The sequence below is a fragment of the Homalodisca vitripennis genome, chromosome 1 (assembly GCF_021130785.1).
Source record: "Homalodisca vitripennis isolate AUS2020 chromosome 1, UT_GWSS_2.1, whole genome shotgun sequence".
NCBI lineage: Eukaryota > Metazoa > Arthropoda > Insecta > Hemiptera > Cicadellidae > Homalodisca > Homalodisca vitripennis.
In genome coordinates, this window is record NC_060207.1 from 75,814,992 (window position 1) to 75,838,038 (window position 23,047).

General features: G+C 32.9%; 1 protein-coding gene across 1 annotated transcript in view; it reads right to left on the reverse strand.

Annotated features, from left to right (window-relative positions):
• Positions 1-12,231: 12,231 nt before the first annotated feature.
• The window catches only part of LOC124364928 (E3 ubiquitin-protein ligase MIB1-like), a 33,411-nt gene continuing 22,595 nt past the window's right edge, over positions 12,232-23,047 (reverse strand). Inside the window, 1 exon segment of the mRNA XM_046820756.1 lies at positions 12,232-16,117. Within this exon segment, the coding sequence (XP_046676712.1) occupies positions 14,234-16,117 (1,884 nt within the window). The 3' untranslated portion in view covers positions 12,232-14,233.

Consider the following 23,047-nt stretch of genomic DNA (forward strand, 5'->3'; position numbering starts at 1 on the left):
TTCAAAAACTTAACAGAGTGTATAATTTTAACTGTCATATATATATATATATATATATATATATATATATATATATATATATATATATACATACATACATACTCCTGGACAAAATTAAGCAGCACTTAAAATTGTGCACATAATTCAAACACCAGTACTAAAATAACTCTGCATATCTATTTTATTCTCGTAATTGTCTCCTGACAAAGAATGAGTTTTGGTCAGTTTTAACAACTATCTAATGCACTAGCTTATCTTATCAGGACAAAAGTCTGGGAATTTACAGATATCCTCATATGTCCTGTTATGCTGAATGTACCTCATTGCTTACAACTGCCAGAACGACGCTATTGTTTTAGAGTCTACAATTACATTTGTTTCCTGTGTTGAGAGATCAGCCAAAGCCATGTGTCGAAATCTGACACCCAGAGGAACCGTTAGAGTATGATTGTTGGTGCAGCAAGGGTGATCATTCAGAGAAGTTGCTGCATTGTACGGATTTGACAACACAACTGTCATGAGAGTTGTTCAGCGGTTTCAGGGGGTCAGAAGCGATAACAGAAGGTGAGGCCAGAGTCAACCTCGTGTTCCTAGTAAAGCTGACGACCGATTTTCAAGATTGAGTTCATTAAGAACAAAGATTTCTACGAGTACAGAGCTGCAGAGATTGTTAAGAAGGGTTCGTAACGTTCAAGTTACAAGCAGAACCATTCGTAGACAACTTCGTTTTTACCATATAAACAGCAGAAGGCCTCTTAGATGTCCTGTTCTCACCAAAAGGCGTCTAGTAATGAGATTGAGGTTTGCTCAAACGCACATCATTGGACACTGAGCAATAGAAAGCAGTACTCTTCACTGATGACACAAGAGTGAGTCTATGGTCTCCAGATGGACGTCAAGGATTGTGGATAACGCTTTGATTAAGCCAGTATCTTGCCTCAGGTCCCCTTAGGTGGAGAGTCAATAATGTTTTGGGGAGGAATACATTATGAGGCCTACACCGAGTTGGTGAGTGTTGGTAGACCACCCTAAATGTTCGTCGGCACATAGAAAATATTTGCAAGACTATGTTTGCTCCTTTTGTTGGCCCTCGATTTGTGCTTATGCACGATAACTGTGCTCCGCACAGTGTGGTGGCAGTATCTGGTTACTTAAGGGAGATTGGTATTATATTTCTAGAGTCGCCACCAAGAATTCCGGACCTTAACCTAATGAACAGTGTGGGACACTATGAAGAGTCATGTCAGAGTCAGAAATCCACCTCCAGACAACCTTGATGAGCTGGAACGAGCTGTGAAAGAGGAGCGGGAGAGAATGCCTATTGAAATCATACAATACTTCATAGAAGGAATTCCTAGCAGACTGCAATCAGTCATCTAGGCAAAGGGGAACACCCGTTACGAACAATAAGCTGTCATATTTGTACTAATGATATGTTACTTAGAACAATTTTTCCAGTCCATATTACAGGCCGTTCTTTTCTCTGTTTGATTTCTAACTAATAAAGTAGTGTGTGATAACAAACTATAAAAGGCTACTGTTGATTTTATTTCTCTTTTACCTTATACATTTATAATTCAGTTTGATAAAAATGAATAGTACACTACAAAAAAATTATTGAAAATATTGGCTTTTACGTGATTTTTGTCCAGGATTGTATATATATATATTATATAGTATAGTTACACACACACACAATCCTGGACAAAATTTACACTGCAGCTAATATTTTCAGTAACATAATTGTTTATTTTAGTTTCTCAACTTCTAATAAATATGAAATTTGGCACACGCGTGTTATGCTCTCAACAGACAAATAAAAGATTTGTCATAAATATAAACCACTCACAGGGGTTTAAATTAGGTTGAAACTCCTAGATAAACTATATATGTTTGCTTTTTAATATCCAGCTGTCGTAGAAAGCTGGTATTGACACACAAGTTAATTATCATCTGAGAGACTACCAATACCCGAAATACCTTAACCCAGAAGTAGATTGTAATGACCGAAAGTTATCACTTTTTGACCGAAGCAGACTTTTCAGACCAACTTCCTTTACCGGCAAATGCTACTACAGCGCCGGAAATACCTTAAACCTGAAGATGATTGTTTTACATTTTACTATATGATTTTTGACCGAAAAGGACTTACATGTATATATTTTCTTAATCGGGACAAAAACGTAAAAGCTAGTACGCCAACAAAAAAGACATTAGACCGGAAGTAAATTAAAATTAACGGATGTATTCGCCTTTTACCAGAGAAGACTTTTCAGATAAACTTATTTTATATTCTTTAATCGGAGAAACGATGCAAACGCTACTACGACATTGGAAGTAAATTGCATAGACCGGAAGTAGACGCTTTTCGACCAAAGAAGACTTTTCAAGCCTATGTATGTATGTATGTTCTATATAGGTTTAGAATTAATAGCACTGGACTCTACATCTACTCTTGCCAACCCATAAAAACACATCTGAGCGAAAAGTTTTTATCCTGCCCAATCCCTCCACAAAGAAGACAAAACCAGTGTCAGTTGGCAAATCCTCCTCCTGATATGGTTGTAGAATTTATATATTTCACCTAACTCTTGATTTCAAAACGTGTTAGAGCCTTTCTTAAGCATGTTCTATTTCTTGCTAATTTTTCTTCTGTTTCGAGAGCTGTTGAAAAAGAGTTTGTCATAAGTTTAGGGCTTTAAACCTTGAACAATTCATAACTAGACTAGCATTTTCCCATGGCTTTGCCCGTAATTTCCTATTAAATAACTGGTACGTCTTTGGCATGTTCTTTATAATGGCATAATAAATACTCATAGAAATGAATACCACTGAAAAATATTCCAATCTCCTGATCAATTTCAGGATAATAGAACGTTTAAAGAGCAACTTTATAGGACTGTGAAGTCTAAGAATGAATAAGTTTTTATGAGTACCAATGACACACACACACACACACACACACACACACACACACACACACACACACACACACACACACACACACACACACACACACACACACACACACACACACACACACACATATATATATATATCTGCAACATCCTATAATATTTTAATAAATGGCTCCAACAATTTTAGTAACAGATTGGAGGAATATAAATCCGGGAAGCATTTATAGTGTAATATGTTGAAGCTCTAAAATAATTTGGAATTGGAAGTAGACATTTTTATTGTGCTTATTATTTCAGTATTATTTCATTACTAAGTGGTTCAAGAGGAAAACAACATTTCTACTGGTCCTTATTTCAGGCGTGTGGTTTGAGCTAATTACATTACACCTAGAGGCCACAGTAGAGTTTAAAACAAGTCATAGCTTACATAGAAAGTTACTCCTCAGTATGCACCTGACAGTAGTTTTTAAGTGGATCAAGCTAATAAATGTGACTTTTAAAAACTTTACATTTTAACCCTCTATAAACTTTAAAATTGCAACTCCTCACCAAAACTTATAAGATGAATAATTTCTTGAAAAACTAATTTTGTGCTTGCACAATGTAAATTAGTCCTTGGCTTCCAAAAATTAAAATCAAATACAAACCACTGAACATTTTGAATTCTTTGACTGAAATCTTGTGTGGTATAAACCCAACATGTGATTTCCATAAAAAAAAAAAAACGAAAAATTACGCTTAATTATACAAATTAGTTACTAGTAACATACTCTCTGTAATAATGGAACAATTTAAATATCCTTATCAAATGTATTTGTAATGCTGTGAATCCTCTACATTACTACCAAAATAAGTGTTTGTCACTCACAGTATATTAACCCGTTACAGCCTAGTGAAGCCATATGGACATAGGGATAAGTTCAGTACTCACACAGAGTGTTTATGTCTCACTTTATGATCTGGCTGATACGGTTTAAAGTATCAGTAATTATGTATTCAATTATTTCCAGTCATGCTAAGCTCATTGAAAGACTATGCATCTCATCCATTTCTAGATTTGCGAAGAACAGCATCCAGAAAAGATGACTGATCCTTCATGGTATCCATTAACAGAAGCCACGAGTACTCAATTTTCAACATGTTCAGATTCAGATTCCTCATTATTCATTTAATGCTTAGTTATTGGTCAAAGAATATTTGCCCTACGGAGTATGCTTTTATTGACACTTACACATAATAAATTTAACTCATGATCACGATAAAGATTTTCTAATATTACAAGGGAATATAATTGAGCATTATGGTGAAATATATTTAAGACAGGCACAGACTCATCAGACTCAATGCAAGGGCTAAGCATTATGTTATTGTTCCCTTTTATCTTAGTTATCACCTACTTATTTTTTTCATAAAAGATTCTTTGTCCAAATTGTTGAGAGCTCTTAAATATCCAAATCTTCTTAGGCCAGAATTCAATCACCTGCACCATAGTTTGTTTCAGATACAAATAGGTACTCGTATACCAGGACCAATAGCAAGAATAATTATACAGGCTCTTAATCTGTTTTATTTTGTATTTATTATCTGTGTAACTATGTATTTACCCTGAGCTTCTTCTTTAATAACTTATTTATAACGTTATTTAATAATTAGTAATATGTTCAATATATTTATTGTATACACACACTTGAAAGTTTATAAAGTTGATCTTTTTATTTGTTCTACCATACCACATTATACTATATAGAAAAAGCCATGTTTTTATCTGTCAATAAATTAACATTGTTGCAATTCTTTTAACAAAGGGCTAATGTATTTAATTTAATGAAGAATTAAACTTTTTAGCTAATTTTGCTGTAATACTTAGAAGTTTATGCAAATTCAAAAATATATTTACTTTAAAATGTAAAATATTACATAATTTCTTTATTATAGTGTGTTTAACCATGACCCTAAGTTTGGAGACCTATTTTAGAAAAGAATTGACTTATTTAAGTTTGGTTATTGATAATTTTCCATGTAACTGGCTTGAGGATAATAACACAAATGCTTTATTTTTTTAGAACCACATACAATTGGTTATCATTCTTATATATGTTTTATATTAAGTAAAAATGTTTTATTTTACAACGTGAAGTTAGGGCTAAGAAGCCCTCTCTAACAAATTATATAGGGTATGGTTTTTGTGGAATTTAACATTAAAGTTTTAACTGACCACCATGTTTGGCTGTTGAGTTACTACTTTTTTTTAGTGATTATTCTTTATATTAGTGATGTATGGTATATGTTCAAAATTTCAACTTATAAGCTTTGAAGATTGGAATAACACTATGAAGTAAAGGAACTGAAACATGCAGATAGAATATTAAGCATTTTATGATACGAGTTTATAAGAACTTTTTGATTATTTTAATCTATTTTACTATTTCTCAAAGTTTTAGTACCCTATTATTTCCGCTTTTCTGTGTGTTAGCACCATTATCTATTTCCATTGTTACCAGGTGCCTTTTAATTTTTATTGCAAGTAGACATATTTCAGACTTTCTTGCTTTTTGAATCTTTGCAATTTATTGTCAACTCTTCTTGTAACAATAATCTTAGGCAGAGTAAAAAGTTCAATTTAAGCTCACCAAAATTAAGCTAAAATGTGTCATCTATTCAATTTGGGAGATTCATAAATATATATAGAATTTTAATTTGCACATAGTTAAAAGCATATGTGTTTCTAGATGATCTCACTGTGATTAGCGAGGTATACATTAAGTATTTATGTAAGTATACCTTTCAAAACAAAACCAGAATGGAGCATCCGGACATGAACTCATTAAACTGTCAAATACAGCCTGCATGCTGTTCTTTTTCCTTCTTGTGAAGACTCACCAGCTAGAACTCTGCTTGACACACTATTGGGTCATTGTGTACCATAGTACAATTTTCTCTTGATTTAATGTAAAAAAATCTTTCCACTCTTGCAACAGTTACAGGAATATGCAAAGAAATCAGCAACAATGCACAGGTTTAAGCATGGGAATATTTGTCTTTATTTTTATTTGGACTGAGAAAATCTGAAGAAATTCTTTAAATGACTGAAACCTCAAATTCAGGTTTGCAACTACCGTACCTCATCTTAATTAGTAGAATCAATTATTTTAAAATGTTTTAGCATTCACTATTCCTTGTATTTTGTCAGTAACATATTCATCAGCCATCCTTACATGTGTTTTTCATTCTCTACAATGGCTAAATGATGGTGCCTCTTACATCAAAACAGGCTTGTAGCTGTTGATGAGGTGTAGCCTGGTATGGGCGACCTGGAGAACTGGGCTCCGCTAAGAATATCTAAGAAGACTGGTCTAACTACATCCCTGAGTGACAGGACACCTCATACATTCTCAGTATCCTTCAATTCCTTGACAAATACTTGAGGGAGAAAGAAGTCATTTAAGATTTATGAAGCTTGAAAATGAATTGTCAATAATTTTTTGTACTTTAGATTTATAAGGCAAATAAATCTGGAAATTCAATTAGACTTAATATTATTTTGGTTAACGGAACCTTCTATCCAGGAAGTCAAGTTATTTCAAACCCAAAATAAGTTACACAGAATATACTTCCACGAGCCTAAAAAGAACAGTATTTGCTAAATTTAAATGAGACATTGCACCCAATATTTTGAAACAAAAGATTAACACAGTAACTATTTCAAATGAATGTTTAATTTGTAAACGTAAAGAAAAATGTTTAAAGATATGTTTATTATTCAAATAGAATCTCCTCAATATAAACTATAAATAAAGTTTTGACAGTAATGTCATAAAAGGAATCATTTAAAATTTATAATGTCTGAACATTCATAACAACCGATGCTCCACCCATGGGTGGTAGACCCCATGGTGCATGCTATATAAGATTACTCATGACACTCAGTATAGAGCTGCATTGTAGGTTTAAATTGCAATTATGTTGTTGTTATTTCTTTTTAGTGTTATTTTTGTTTATTGCTGTTGTGCATGGGTTTGAATCTTAATATATCCACAATAGAATCACAGCAAGTGAAGCTGAGACAGTTTTAATTTTGCTTTTATCAAGATAACACTAAGATTGTGACTTTTCCATACAATCATCAAATCAATGTAGGTGCAAGTTGATCGAAGGTGGCCATCTGATGACCTCAATGTCTTATTCAATTAGTTAATGTACTTCTATCCATATGTTTAGGTTTACTCATCATGAAATTGGAATTGGGAATGACAATAAAATTGACTATATAAAGGGTACAGTTTATTTTAGCAAGAAATTTAATACCTTTATTAGATACAGTTCAAAAACTTAAAATAATAAATCTGAATAAATATCATAAAATATTCTATATAACAATATTATATTATAAAAACACTTGATTGCAGTCATAAAAATAAGCATTTGCGTATACACTATTTCACTATTTTACATGGTAAGTAAATAAATAAACAGTTTATTAATGGTTAGAGTAGTATTTATTAAAGGAACGCTGTGATAATAGAACAATTAATTATGAATCACAAACACATCCATATTTTAAACTTTTGAAAATAATCTCTAAAAAATAAAGTAGTGTTTTGGACTGTGTTAAACTGTGTCAAATATTTTCATACATGACAGGTGCACATGAGTTTACAAGCATCTTCAGATATTTTTGTTTAATCATATAAATAGTTTTTTAGTATAAAACTTGTATCTTAACATAATATACAGCTCAAAAGTACAGACTTCCAAAAAATTTTGAAATAAACTAACACAAAATGGTTTCAAAATGGCAACTATTATACACAGTTGAAGTCAGTTTACATGTGGTTTAAAATTAGGCAAAACATAATTTTATCACCTTTAAAATTTTTTTGTACTAAAAATGGCATGTTTTAAAACTTTACTGAGCCAAACATAACAGAAAAATATACTTCTATTATACTAAAATTGTATTAGATCTAAGTGAATGAGGGAAATCAAGGATTTGAAATACGAATCACTTTTTACTATTGTTATTTAAATGTACAATTAGTAGTTTATGAAATTAAGACTTCTAACTCTGGTCTAGCTGCCATAACAAAATTTGATAGATTATTTTATGGATTCCTTCTAAATGTTTGAACATGTGATAAAAAACTATACAATCTTTACAAAACATTACAATATTAAATTGTATTTAGTTAGTAGTGTTTAATGGTAGTTAAAGAAAATTATACGTAAAACTCAAGCATTTCAAAACCTGTAAAATTCTTCCTTTATGTTTTTAAACACTCTCCACTTTTAATATATATGATAGATAAAGGTTGTGTATAAACAGACAGTATAATAACAAACATAAAAAATATCACAACTTAACTAGTGAAGAAGTAAAAAATAGTAAAAACTGCAATGATACCATAACCGCCTTTGATAAATATTACACTAGCACTATTCAAAATGAAATGATTAAAATCTGTCATGTTAAATTTTAATTAACATCACATTTAAATATAAAATAACTAAGATACTGTAACAGTAATAGCAACGTATATTAAACTTTAAATTGGCTGAGTAACAATTTCTCGGTTATTGGAATATTTATGAATATTGATATTCCATACTATTTACAATCACACACTGTCCAAATACATTGAAAATGTGTCAGAAGTATATACAGATTTGATTAAAATATGGTAGAATGTACTTTACTACATAAGGATGTACAATATAAATATATAGTGAAATTTTAAACTGAATGTTATTTATTTGCCTGTTTTAGCCATTCTTCAAAATATCAAATCTTGTTGAGATTAGAAACAGATTATAAAACATATTAAAAATATCATGCAGTACTTATGACCATAGTCACTGGGATATTAGCCCATTATAGGGCTAATAAATATTTTATATCCAGAAATTTTTACTAAAACTAAATATAAAATAAGTAAAGAAAATAAAAAAATAAAACCTAAAAAACTTTTTGACCAAATTTTAATTTACATTATAATACCATTTTTTACTACAAAGTTTTTACTCCTTCCAGGCAGACTATTTTACTCTTTTATTCACTTTAAACTAAAATTGTGCTGCATAAAGTAATAAATACTATTTAATATTTATTAACTAGCTATAGTGACTTTTAATTCCTTTTCTTGGGCTATAGTGACATGAAATTTTAATGCAAATATTGAAAAAATAACTAAATATTTATTTTTTTACAATCAATGATTGTTTTTGAGGAGCAAACATTCAAACCGTGTTTTCTCCAAAAAAAAATATTTTTGGAGATTTTGACATATTTGAAAACTCTTTGTTAGACTACAATTGGAACTGTAGTTATTTTAAACCAAAACAAGTTTTCTCCACTTATAAAGTAGTGAATAAAATTGAAGTTTTGATCAAACAGTGTTTTTCTCCAGCTGTTACATTCTATCAAACCATGCTTTCTCCAAACAACCAATAAGAAGTGCTCTCATTAGTCACTTGACCACTTTGTTTATCTAAAACTTTTGTAGGTTATGCTCAATAGTGTGTGCTTTGTGACTTATAGTATTGTGGTTTATTAAAATTGTTGAAATAATTAGAAATTTCACAATATTTGGTGATGGATGAGTTAGTAGATGGAATATTAGTGGGTATTGGTAATAATGGAACTCGTAAACGACAGAAGTCTGGCGGTAAAAGAGCAGATGCGAAAAAAGAAGAGGTATTCAGCACCTTCAGGCTGTAATGTGTACATTCCTTGCAATCACAGCAAGACATTTTTTATGTAATGAGGTAAGGGCCTTAGAGATGTTAAGAAATTAAGGGACAGACTCTATAAAGTTCCAGACAAACAAAAACAAGACTCAATACTTGCATCATTGGTAGTTGCTAAAAATGTTATCAGACGTAGACCGAACAACCCAAACCAAAATAAATCTAAACAATCAGGGTCACAACATAACTTTTCAACCAGGTATTTCATGATCACATGCAGTGGTAGGAGAACACCTGTTTGTAAGAATAATGTTATATAAAAATAACTAAAGTTGGCCGAACTAGGCTCTCAAACATCGTAAAAAAGATTGCTTCGGGAGAAGCTATAGAAGAACGAAGAGGAGGTGACAGAAAGAGTCATTTGAGTGTTCGCAAGAAAAACAAAGTAAGGGAGTTTATTTCAAACATGAAAGGGTGTGAGAGTCATTACGGAAGGAAAAAATCAAAGCGACTGTATTTACACTGCCGATTAAGCATACAAAAAGCTGCATGAGATTTACAGCAACAGTTGCACTGAGGACCTTGATAGGGTTAGCTTTTCTATGTTTAGAAGAATCTTTGTTAATGAATTTAACATAGGATTTAAGTCTCCATCTAGTGATGTTTGCAGCACATGTACTTTTACTTGATCAAAAAGTAAGAACATCCCCAGTAGGTTCTGCAGAACGTATTCAGTTTATGACTGAAAAAAGGTTCACAAACTACGGGCCAATGCTTTTTATTCCTACATGAAGGAAGAATTAACAGATGAAACCGTTATTAGTTTATGTTTTGATCTACAGCAAATTCAGCAGCTGCCCTAAAAGTAACATTCAAGATGCATACTACTTGAGGCAATTCAACTTTTTATAGTTTGTGTATAACTAGCTTGGATGGAGTGAATCCTACATTCTACACATGGACGGAGGAGTTGGGTGGTAAAGGCAGCACTGAAATATCATCTGCTCTTTATTCCCACTTAAGCAAAATGAACCTTGAAGGTAAAAAAACTGTGAGGCTCTTCAGTGATGGGTGTATTTCCCAAAATAAGAACAATATAAATCTTCAAATGCTTTTACATTACTTTGTACACATCCAACTCAAGCATTGAAAAAATACTGTTATTCTTTCCTGTTAGAGGACATAGTTTCCTTCCAGCCGACCGTGTTTTTGGTCATGTTGAGAAGATAATTAAAAAAACATGTTACGATAATATCAAAAGAACAGTACTATGAAATCTACAAAACATTGGTGATGTAAAAGTTTTAGGGGCAGATTGGAAACTACTAGACACAAAGTCCCTTAGTGTTTATTTTCGTAACTTTCCATATATTTCGGAAGTAAAACGGTTAGTTTTACAAAAAGAAGAAGGCACATGTTAAAGTTAAAGGGTTCAAAAACTTTAGGTTCGAAGAACAAAATGAACAATCTGGTGTAGTGTTGCTTAAAAAGGTATAAGTGTTGCGGTTGTCAAGCGGCATGTTTTACAAACTCTTTCCCCCTTAGTCATCCCATAACATTACAAAAGAAGAAGGACGTGGAAAAACTGTTGAATTTAATGTATGGTGAAGAGTGGCAAAAATCAACCCGATGATGTTTTTAACTGGTACAAACATATTATCTACGATATGCTTGCCAGTACTGAAGAAGTTGAAGAAGTAGAGTGTGATTGCGTGGATGAAAGATATTGGTTTAAGGGTTTAAAAGTGTTATAAACAAATAATGTATTGTAAAAGGTTACAGAGTACGAGTTACAAATCATATGCTTTCTTTTGTTTTAATAATAATAAAGATTTTGTTATGATTTAATGTTATAATTCATTTCATTCAAAACCTGCTTTATCCAAGGACTTAACGTTCAAAAGAGGTTTTCTCCATTGAGTTCGGTCAAAACGTGGTTTCTCCAATTTTTAAACGCTTTTTTAAAGCTGTTTATTGATAGAATATCTATTACATGATTAACATTACTAATAATAAGCCGTAACAAATGTAAATCAATAAGAATAAGTAGTTTTTTGGCATTGTTTATTTTTTTACACGTTTTTTTGCCTCTCCTGTAAAGTTGTATCTGAAGGAGAAAACACGGTTTGAATGTTTGCTCCTCTTTTATTGGTTGGAGAGGGAACAAAAATAAATTATAAAATTGTTTGTTTCTTATCACCTTGGTTTTGTACTGTATGTTTTCAACAATTATGAATTCGTCAGCTTGTATACATGTTGAAAACATAGTTATTTAGGCTATTATTCTGAAGTTCAATTAATTAATTTGTAAATAATTTTTGTTTGATACCAGGGCAATGATCTGAAATCTCATACAATTGGTTCTTTTCTTATTACATGAAATCAAACTATTTGATTTTGTCCCCGATGAACAGTTTTGGATAATATTTTAATAAGATGTATAACATACACGTTTTACATTTAAAATTTAAATAATCATACATAAGAGTTTGTTTTGGGAACAATATCTACCTACAAGGTGATAACAGTATTTTGAAAGAATTCTTTAGGTTGATTTATAACAACCACTCAAAGTGAAAACAAAACATTAAGTAGATTTCTCTGGCTATAAAGTATAGTGGATTGATGATCTATAACTATAAAATAAAAGAATGTTTGTCCATCCAAGTATGAAATACAGCACATTAGAATAATTGGTTCAGAGTTCGGAAATTTGCCATCGTTATATGATACAAAAATAAAATACTATGTAATATTATTTTTATGATATATAACGGAGCAAATGTCTGAAAACCTGTTATCCTTTAAATCAACCATTGTCAGTAATGAACTTTAATGTTGATAGAATCGGTCGTCAAATGCAAAACTATCCAGTTTTACCTGAACGTGTTCAAGATTATTAGGCACTGATTACCTTTTACTTCAATCTCATATATACCAAAATGATTTTTACGAGCTAAACTGTTTTTTTTTGTGATCACATGTTGAACAACAGTACAAATACACTCCAGAACAGAAAAATCATTAAAAATACTTAATGATTCTTTTGAAAAATACACAAAGTTATTTCAACATTAGTAACTATGCGTAAACGGTACTTTGGTATTATCCGGTTGCTACTATTTTTTTTAAAGTTTTCTTATCGGGGACCTAAAAAAAGTACATTATTAGACAGAACAGATTTTACTTGACTTACTATGGAAATTACATGTCATTATGACAATCGGTTCTTGTTTTCAGCCTATTATATATATATATATATATATATATATATATATATAGTTTTGGAAAACCTACACAAACTGTTAAAAAAAACTTGAAATGTCAAATTTTTTCAATCTAGGTGTTATAATTACTAAATTTTTTTCATATGATGTGACCTACATAAACCGTGACCTGCTCACTAGGACGAGTTGAGCAACCTATACAGCATTAAGATAAGTTGATCAGGTCATTAAAGTTATGTTGGTCAGTGAAATAAAAACAGTAAAACAGTTAAGGACTGACTGAACCTAACTAAATCTGTTTTAAAAGACTAATCAAGCTAGTTTGGTTATAGCGTATCACAAAGTGGATGCACCAATAATATGGTGCATAAACACAGCTCGTGTGAATCTGGAACTATCTGGTCATCTTTAAAACCCAAAATTCTTGTGCCTCACAGTTTTGTTATTTAGAGGAATCCAGATGTAGGCATGAAGACTTAAGTAGTAAAACAAAATAAATTCCATGTGCACTCCCTTACATGTTACACATATGCAGTTATATTGTCTAATTTATTCCATGACAATGGGTGGACTGAATCTGCCTTTCTGAATGTCTTGTTTTTACTTGTTCTTGTCTGATATTTCTGCTGCATTCCTTTTTCGCTTCCTTTTAATGAAGTGATCCGTTTTCTTTTTCAATCTTTGAAAATAGTAGTACACAAAACAGCCACAACAAAACTAAGGAGGCTGTTGAATGTGAAACAAGTAACACAAAATGTCATATATTATGAATCATGCATCTTTAAATAAAAACATTAATACAACTCATAAAACTACAAACCTACTGTACAGTAAAATGTGATAATAAAATAGCATTTTAAATCAAACTGTCTTTTAATATTGTAAATTTTAACAATTTACAGCAATAACTTTAATAAATAATAATACATCAAATAAATTAAAAGTAATTGTATATTATTTAAAATTATACCAAAGCATTACAATAAAATCAAGAAGAGTACATATGACTTATGACTTTTTAATAAAATATGACAGTGCCACTTGGAAAGAATACATCACTCACTACCCCAGGTAGATAATCTATATCCACTGTAGTTTCACATTATTTATTTGTAAAATTATGTTACTATTAATATAAAGACTGTATGAATAAATTTCATAAGGTCCATTTAGAAATGATATAGTTGATATTAGGCTAACAGAACAGAAGTTAAACAGGCTTAAAGATTGCAATTTAATCACTATGAACTAAAACTTACAGATAGAAAATACAAGGCTTATACTTTAACACTCTGGTTACATTCCTATATGAAATTTGATTAATCCTGATTTATTTTTGAAACTATTTTTTTGCGGAGGGGAAATAGTCCTTTTTTTGGATTCTAAATGTTTGAAATGGAAAATTTAGTAAAGTAAGATTCTTTTTTCAACAGCCTTCCTACAAATGGGACATTCAGACATGCGGTCTCCACACATCTGACATGTGCCGTGGCCACATAGGAAGATCATATTCTTCAGCCTGTCTAAACACACTGGGCACATAGTTTGTTCTTTGATGTCCTGCAGCTGTTGTTGCAACTTCTGAATGTCCGAGTTGGAGGTGTCTCTACTGCCATTATTCATTAATGCACCAGTCAGAGTGATGGGTTCCACAGGTGAAACACTTGAAGCAGAGGACTCTTCCACAGTTTCAGTTGGCATTTCTGTAGTTTCACCTGGGCCACCACAACAGACAGAGAACGGGACCATGGAGTCGATGTGTGCACGACAGTGAACACACTTCTTGATTAAAGGTGCACAACATTCACAGACAACCATGTGACCACAAGGTTTGACGAGTACACTTGCACGTTTGTATGCACAGAGAAGGCATTCTTCAATCTTTGCACGAGTTGCAACATGCTCTCGACAAATCAAGCATTTCTTCACTCTTGGTGCACAAACTGAACAACAGGCCACGTGTCCACAAGGCTTAAACAAAGTGTCTCTTTTCAAATCAGAGCAGACCAGACATTCATCTGTTATATCCTCATTTCCTTCGGCATCTGTAGCTCTCGGCTCAATCTGATCTGTATTTTTGTCTTTGTGGCATTTAGCAAGGGCTTTGCACAAATTGGGGTCAGGACATAAATCTAAAGGTGTTTGCCCTTTTTTATTCTTAATACCTAAATCAGCTCCATTTCCAGCCAAAAAACAGGCTATAGATGCTGATGATTTCTTATCAGCCCCTTGACTTCCAAGGCCAACTAATAATTTCCCTACATCTTGAACATCCTGCAACTGACGCAATTGAAACAATGTATGGTGTCTTAGTGCTTCATGCAAGGGAGTGTCTCCATCTTTATCTGGTATATTGAGATTTGCCCCTTCTCGCACCAATAATCTGACTATTTGTGTGTGTTGCCTTTCCACTGCAAGATGTAAGGCTGTCTGTAAATTTACATTTTGCAAATCCATATTTGCTTTCCCGTGATGTACCAGTAGCTCTGCCACCTCCACATGATTATTTAAGGCTGCCAGGTGTAATGCAGTATAACCGTCATCTTTCTTTTCATCTACGATCCATTGTCTCGGAAGCTTCAACAACAGAATCCACATTGCACTTGGATTTCCTCTTAATGCTGCATGGTGAAGAGCATTGAAACCGTTGTTATTGGTTAACATAATATCTGCATTATGATCCAAAAGCAAAGTCAACATATCATCTCGTTTTTTAGAAATTGCATCATGTAGTGGTGTATCCCCTTCTGAGTCCTGTAAACTCGGATGACATCCCAATTCTAAAAGTGTTTTCACGACACCAACATGCCCTTTGTTCACAGCTATATGCAATGCTGTTTGACGCCTTTTATTTCTGGCATTCAAATCTGCACCGGCATGAGCTAATAATTCCATCACACCAGGTTCATCTCCAAAAGCTGCGTGATGAACAGCTCTATCTCCATCCTTGTCTTCAACCTCAACATCAGCTTGATGTCTCAGTAATATTTTGATCACTTCCAAATGTCCGTTTTGACTTGCAGCTTGTAAGGCAGTATGACCGCCAAAAACTCCATTCACATCAGCATCCATCCTTTTTAGCGATTCTTCACACTTCTGAGCATCTCCGTTGGCAGCCGATTTGACCAATTCTTCATTAACATCTCCTGAGACATGAGTTTCAAACAACTTTTTCAGAAGAGCGCTTAAACGTTCCCCACTGGAGTTGCCAGGCATGGTTCCATCTGATGAAGCCACTTTTGTCACTGCTATTGGATTGTAAGTCCATGATGTACCACAGACTTCCACCTGCAATAATATTTCAATTAATGAGAAGAATATCACAATTGGGTACAGTTTCATCTGACGTAGCCACTTTTGTCACTGTTATCAAATTGTACGTTTACGATGTACTACAGATTTCCACCCACAATATTACTTCAATTATCAAGAAACATAGGTATGGATCATGCATTCAGTTATTGAAATCTAGATAGGTGTATTATAAGTACATGACATACTTCATACTTCCATCTGCAATCAATCAATAAATATACATGTATTTCCACACAATGTGTCATAACATTGACACATCAAAAGAAACTATGCATAATCATATAAAAGACATTCATATCTTTGATTAGTTTCATTATTATTGTTAAAGACCAATTTTAACTGTTATCATGTATTTCATACCATTGAAATGAAAATATATAACCATTATTGGGAGAGTGGCCACTCAAAACTTATTTTCAAATTCCTGTTTTATCTCTGGTTTTACTGGTCTACAATTTTTTGATTCTACTGTCTATTTTAAAACCAAATATAATCTACTGGTATCAAACCCTCTTGAGTGCCACAGCAATGAAATTTTGTAATACTATGTAATGATTCACTGCTCACACACTCGCGTTTAGTTGAATAAAATGCACAGAATCTCTCTAACTATTAATAGACTCTCATGTTGTGAGTTTCGTAATTATTTGCAAATGCGTACTCCAGTTTCTAGGTGAATAAAGTTGAGAGCCTACTCATACAATAGAGAGCACACTCACAGATTATCAAGTGTGCTCTCTTTTTGTAGTTGTGATAGCTGCATTTTTATTAGTGTGTAGGAACAAACTGTATAAAGAAAGCAAAAATACAAAAGGAGGTTACAGAGATTACCCCCTATTTGACAATCTTTAGGAATTTGCAGGTCTTTAGGAAATCAATCTAAATGGAGTAAACTCTTTCAAACCCTTTATTTGTTCATATAAATATGTTTGCAAAAGATGTTATTATATCATATTTCCTGAAAACACTAATAATTACATAACAGTTCTGGCATAAAACATGTAGGTTTTTTGTTATTTTTACATAAGGTTACTTACGGGCCTAGATAATAAAGAAATGATTAACCCATTGGGGAACTTGCTCCAGCGTCAGTCCGGCAGAGTGGGACTTAATAATCTTGGCCAAGTGGCACTTGTTGTGCTCTTTTTAGATGCTAACGATCACGTATTTGTTTTTTTTTTCCACTAGATCGCAGTCTTGTGCCCCCCTGCATCGTAATAATCATTTCATTTCGATTTGTTACGTTTGCAAACTCGAACCACAACTAATAGCTAATTTTGTTACATTCTGCCTTACACTCAATTTTCGTCACTTTAATGTTCTGATTACATTCTATGTATCGTGTTCTCAATGTTCAATGTTTAACTGTTTATAGTTGTTGAATGAGTTTTTAGTTCTTCTGCTACCTCATGGAACAAGAGAATTTGCTAACTTCAGAAATAGACATATACTTGGACAGTGATATTGAGATATCTAAGATACTCAAAGACTGACACAAAAGTGAATTATAAAAAGTAAATGAATGATCATTGTATATAGTGTAAATAGTTTATTTTAGTTATAATTTTAATGATTACAATATTGAATGTAACAAACAGTTTTATCTCATCTTCCAGACAACTAATTCATAATTCATAAAAAAATAAAAAAATGTAAATGGATTTTTACTGTTTTGTTATTATGTTTTATAACTAATTAGTAATCTAATAAAAACTGGGTTTCTATGTAAAAACATTGCACTGTTTTGAATAAAAAATTATTAAAACAAATAAGCAAAAAAGTAATAGAATATTAACAGTTACTTTTAATTTTTTGCTTTTCTTACTAAAAAAATTTGTAAATGTTAACTAAACAACTTATTTGGAGAAAGCAACAAACACTATTGTAGAGCAACCAAATAGACTAAACTGTCCTGAAAAATTTACTAATTTATCTGTATCCAAACTCATTCTATTAATATTTTAGTACGCATGCATTTTGCAAAACTTAATTCCAACATTTAGTCCTAGAGAGGCCAGGTTAATTGCTTCCTCAATGGGTTAAGACAAAATTTATATGATGTCATCTTGTAAATAAAAATTAGTTGATAAATGTGTTGCTATGCGCTTATCTTGTGAATCACCAGACCAATTCAACCAATTCTTTTTTTCAAATATTCATTACAGTCAGAGGAAGGTTTTTATGAAGAGATAAATTGGATAAGTTTTCTGGAATATTTTAGAATTAGGAAAAATAGTGATAATACTAAAAAACACAATCCTGAGAACTTAATAACTGTTAACACTGTCTAAAATTCTCTCTCTGTCTTCAAATTTAAAGCTGAAGTTCCTTAAACACGAAAAAATGTTTGTTTATATTTCAATTTAAATTAAGTATTAAACATACAGTACTTGATCAGTAGTGTAATACAGATTGCAAAGATAAAATTACTATCTAATTTTACCACAGATTGCACCAGTGACAAATTTAAACCTTCTCATGCATTAGAAACACTATTTAAATGCTGTTACACAAAGCTGTGAATATTTGCTTACAAGGTACAAGGTCCCTTACAATAGTATAAGACATTTTTACTGTGGCTTACAAAAAATGGGGATGGACAGATACATGCCTGAACTTTAAAATAACAAGACTTCTATAACGCAAAACTTATAATTTATTATTTTGAAATATTGAATGAACTTAGTTTCCAGGATTTTTCATTATTTCCCTTATACCAGAAGCAGAATACAAGCAACAGAAGCTTTATGACTGAAGTAGTCATACTAAGATAAGGTTACTTAGGCATATATTTCCTCGAAAGGGATAAAAATACAAATCTATTTATAGCACCAAAAATATTGTAGATCGGGAATATACCCTCTTTAATACAGTTGGTTTCAATTGTATGTATAAGACCTGTATGTTTTCTTGGTCAGGGCAACAACGTAAACTCTATAGTGGAATCGTACGAGGGGTATCCAAAAAGTAAGTTTCCCTGTTTTGTAAAAAGACGCGTACGTAACACAGCGTGCAGCTGTGGGCGGGGATATGTAGCGCGGTTCGGTTGGCAACAGGTGCGCCGGTCACTGGCCCATTGTCACGCTTCTCGGTCAGTTGCTGCCCAAACATCATGGAGACTCCACTGCGTTCTGCCGCCAGTTGCGAAGTCCGTCCGTAGTGTTATTCGTTTCTTGACCACCAAAAACGAAACTGCCGTTGAAATTCATCGTCAGTTGTGTCAAGTGTATGGTGAACATGTTATGTCCGTTCAGATGGTCCGTCGTTGGTGTGCAATGTTTTTGGAAGGAAGAGAAAATGTTCATGACGATGAGCGTAGTGGCCGACCGGCCAATTCTCGGCAACCTGACGTCATTAATGCTGTACGAGCAGTTATTGACAATGATAAGCGAGTGACTCTCGATGAAATTATGAATAACCTGCCATCAAGTGTTGAAGTTAGCCGGTCAACTGTGCACAATATCATGACAGAAGATCTTCAGCTTGCAAAAGTGTGTGCAAGATGGGTGCCTCGCTTATTGAGCAATGCCCATAAACAACAACGAATGGCTGCTGGCCAGTCTTTCTTGCGATTGTTTGACGATGAAGATGAAAACCTTTTCAGTAGAATAGTCACTGGTGATGAAACATGGATTCACCACTCAACTCCAGAGACCAAACGCCAGAGTATGGTGTGGCAAAAAAAAAAAAGGAGAGGCAGCTCCTCAAAAAGCCAAAGTTTTTGAGTCGACAGGAAAGGTAATGGCTACAGTTTTTTGGGACTGCCGTGGAGTGTTATTGATTGACTATCTTCCTTCCTCGTGGCGAAACCATAAATGCAGAAAGGTATTGTGAAGGTCTCACCAGACTTCGGCGGGCAATACAGAATAAACGGCACGGACTTTTTGTCGCGCACGGTGTTGCTTATTCAAGATAACGCCCGACCACACACGCTGCTCGTGCAACAATGGAACTTTTGAGGAAATTTAAGTGGGATGTTTTTGGTCATCCTCCATACTCACCAGATCTTGCGCCTAGCGATTTTCATCTGTTTCCGGAGCTGAAAAGACACCTTGGCGGTCGGCGATTTGACAACAGCGATGACCTTCAAAATGAGGTGGATACTTGGCTTAAAAATTTGGCAAGTGAATTTTGTGATGCTGGAATAAAAAAACTACTTCCTAGATACCAGGAGTGCTTAGAAAGGGATGGTAACTATGTAGAAAAATAAGGTATGCTGTAAAAAGTTGAATAAATGTGTTTCAGTTATTTTTTGAGTCTTTTTAACTTTTTCATAATTAATGGAAACTTACTTTTTGGATACCTCTCGTACATAAATTAGACATGAAGTGAATTTACTGTGGCCAGAATAGATATTACTTTGAGCTCAGTACATTTTTAGTCATGCATAAGTATACATATTTTCTTCATCATTTTAGAAAGGTAAACTCAACTATGGTACTTAAAATATCTTAGATTGTATGTAATATTTTAAGGGTTGGTAGTAGACGCTTTTTGAGTCTACCATGAGAACTAACATATGAATATATTTTCTTAACCAAGGCAACATGGTATACTCATCTATGGACCATAAATAGATTTGACTGGAAGTAAATTTAAACAATGGGAATAGAATCTTTTTAACTGTTTGATTACAAAAAAAAGATCGTACACATAGATTATCTCAGTCTTATGTATGTACAGGTACTTTCTTCATCTGGACAAGACAAACTCCAGAAAATACCTTAGACCAGGAATAAATTAGGAAGTGTAGATGCTTTTTGACCGAAGTAGGTTTCCAAAACCTCTATATGTAAATACATTTTTAATCGGGGCATTGGAACAGACAAAATTAACTGTGGCAAATGAAATAATACGCACCAGATACATACATGTATACTTATGTTTGAATACTATCATAGGGTTCCATTATATTACATAATAAATGCTTTCATTAAGAAATATACATTCTTTGATTTTGAAAATAGTGTGTGAAGCTGCAAGTAACTGTTTGTTTGGCATTTAAAATAGATGTGTTTAATAGAAACATCAACATATTTGTATGGCATCTATCTTTGAGATGGTACAATCGGTTTAAGGTGGATTTTAAAAAATTTCTAAATTAAATTCTGGTCACAGCCCTTTCAAACATCTTTTTTGAAAACAAGATAGATAAAAATACATTTTTTTAATTATCCCATGAGAAGTGAAAGGCATCTGACACATAATTAATTAGGCTTATCTTACAAAGGTTCAAAGAAAAACTATTGAAGATAAGGGTATGAATATTTAAAATGATGTATATAAAAGATGACTAGAGGAAATGAAATGTATTTAAATTTTTTTATTAATTTATATTGGTAAAAGATTCATTTACGTACAAAATGTTTGATTAAAACACAAGTAATTTTCTAAATTTATTTTTCACAAAGATTCTAAGAGCCATCTCATGAGTGCCTACGAGGCTTTATTCAACTCAACCACAATCTGGTAACATAGATTTCACCAACATGATGGCCAAGTCTTTTATTACATTATTTTAGTAATACATCAACACGTGAGAGCTCGCACCTGCGGCAGTTTGCCACGGATTTGGAAATTTCATTATTTTTTGGTTGTTAACAGTAATAGATGGATGGTGCGTTTTTTTATCCCTATCATTATGTTCCTGCACGTGACCTTGACGATGTTTTAGTTTCCCACCCACTTTGCTTGTGAGTGGTAGATGTTGTATGCAGCGCTGCATCCGCTACGGCAATATGCCTTTGCACAATCTCTCCCGTAGTGCTTATTTTTAAATCTGTAAAATCAGTGTACAAATATTCAATTTTCAACATTTTTGTGACATTGTGTTTTTGTTCTTGGGGTTAATATGAATTATGAGGATGAACAGAGAAGAATACGGGATTTATTGGAATCGGTTCTGGTGCCGAATTTAAGCGAATGATTTTGAGTGTGACAGTAATTTGGAGTAAAGTGTAAATGAAGACACCTGTCATCTGAAGACAATGAGGTTGAAAGTGAGGTCGAGATTGAAGACAATAAACAGAACATCCTGATACCTGGTCAGATTCTTACTAATCCTATCTATAGGGGAACGGATATTCCAAACCTTAATATTTGGTCTGAGAGGCCACAAAATAGACCTACTCGCACGAGAAGATGTACTATTGTACACATAAATAAAAGCTAAGTTTGGACTTCTTTACTTAGCAGGTGTACTTCACTTTGGTCATAAAAATGTCTTTGATTTGTGGAGAAACGATGGTCTTGGAGTAGAAATCAGGCTATTCATGAGCCTCACTAGGTTCAAATTTTTTTTGAGATACATCGGCTTTGATGACTGAGAGATAGAAGGTCGCCGACTAAGGAAATCGGTAGATACATTTTATTGCATGAGAGGGACATTTTATGAGTTTCTACGCATCTGCAAGAACTACAGTCACAGTGAATATGTGAATATTGAAGAAATGATACCTAACTTCCGAGGGCAGTCTAGTTTTAGAATGTACATACAAAAAATAACCTGGTAAATTTGGCATAAAAGTATGGTCAATAAGTGATTTGAAGACTTTCTACATGTCTAACATGGAGGTATATATTTCTAAACAAAGAAGAGGACCTTATAAACTGGACAAATCTGCTAGAGCCATTGTAAATAGGCTGACATCAGCCATTGCAAACACAGGATGGAATGTAACATGTGACAATTTTTTTACCTCTCTGCTCAAGATCTATTTGAAAAAAAACCCTCACGATTGTCAGAACCATTAGAAAAAACAAAAGAGAGATTCCTACAGAGCTGACAACAGACCTAAAAGGAAACAAACGTCCAATCAACAGCTAGATATTTGCATTTACAAACAATGCAGCATTGATTTTCTACAAAACTAAGAAAAACAAATTTGTTCTTCTTCTATGAAC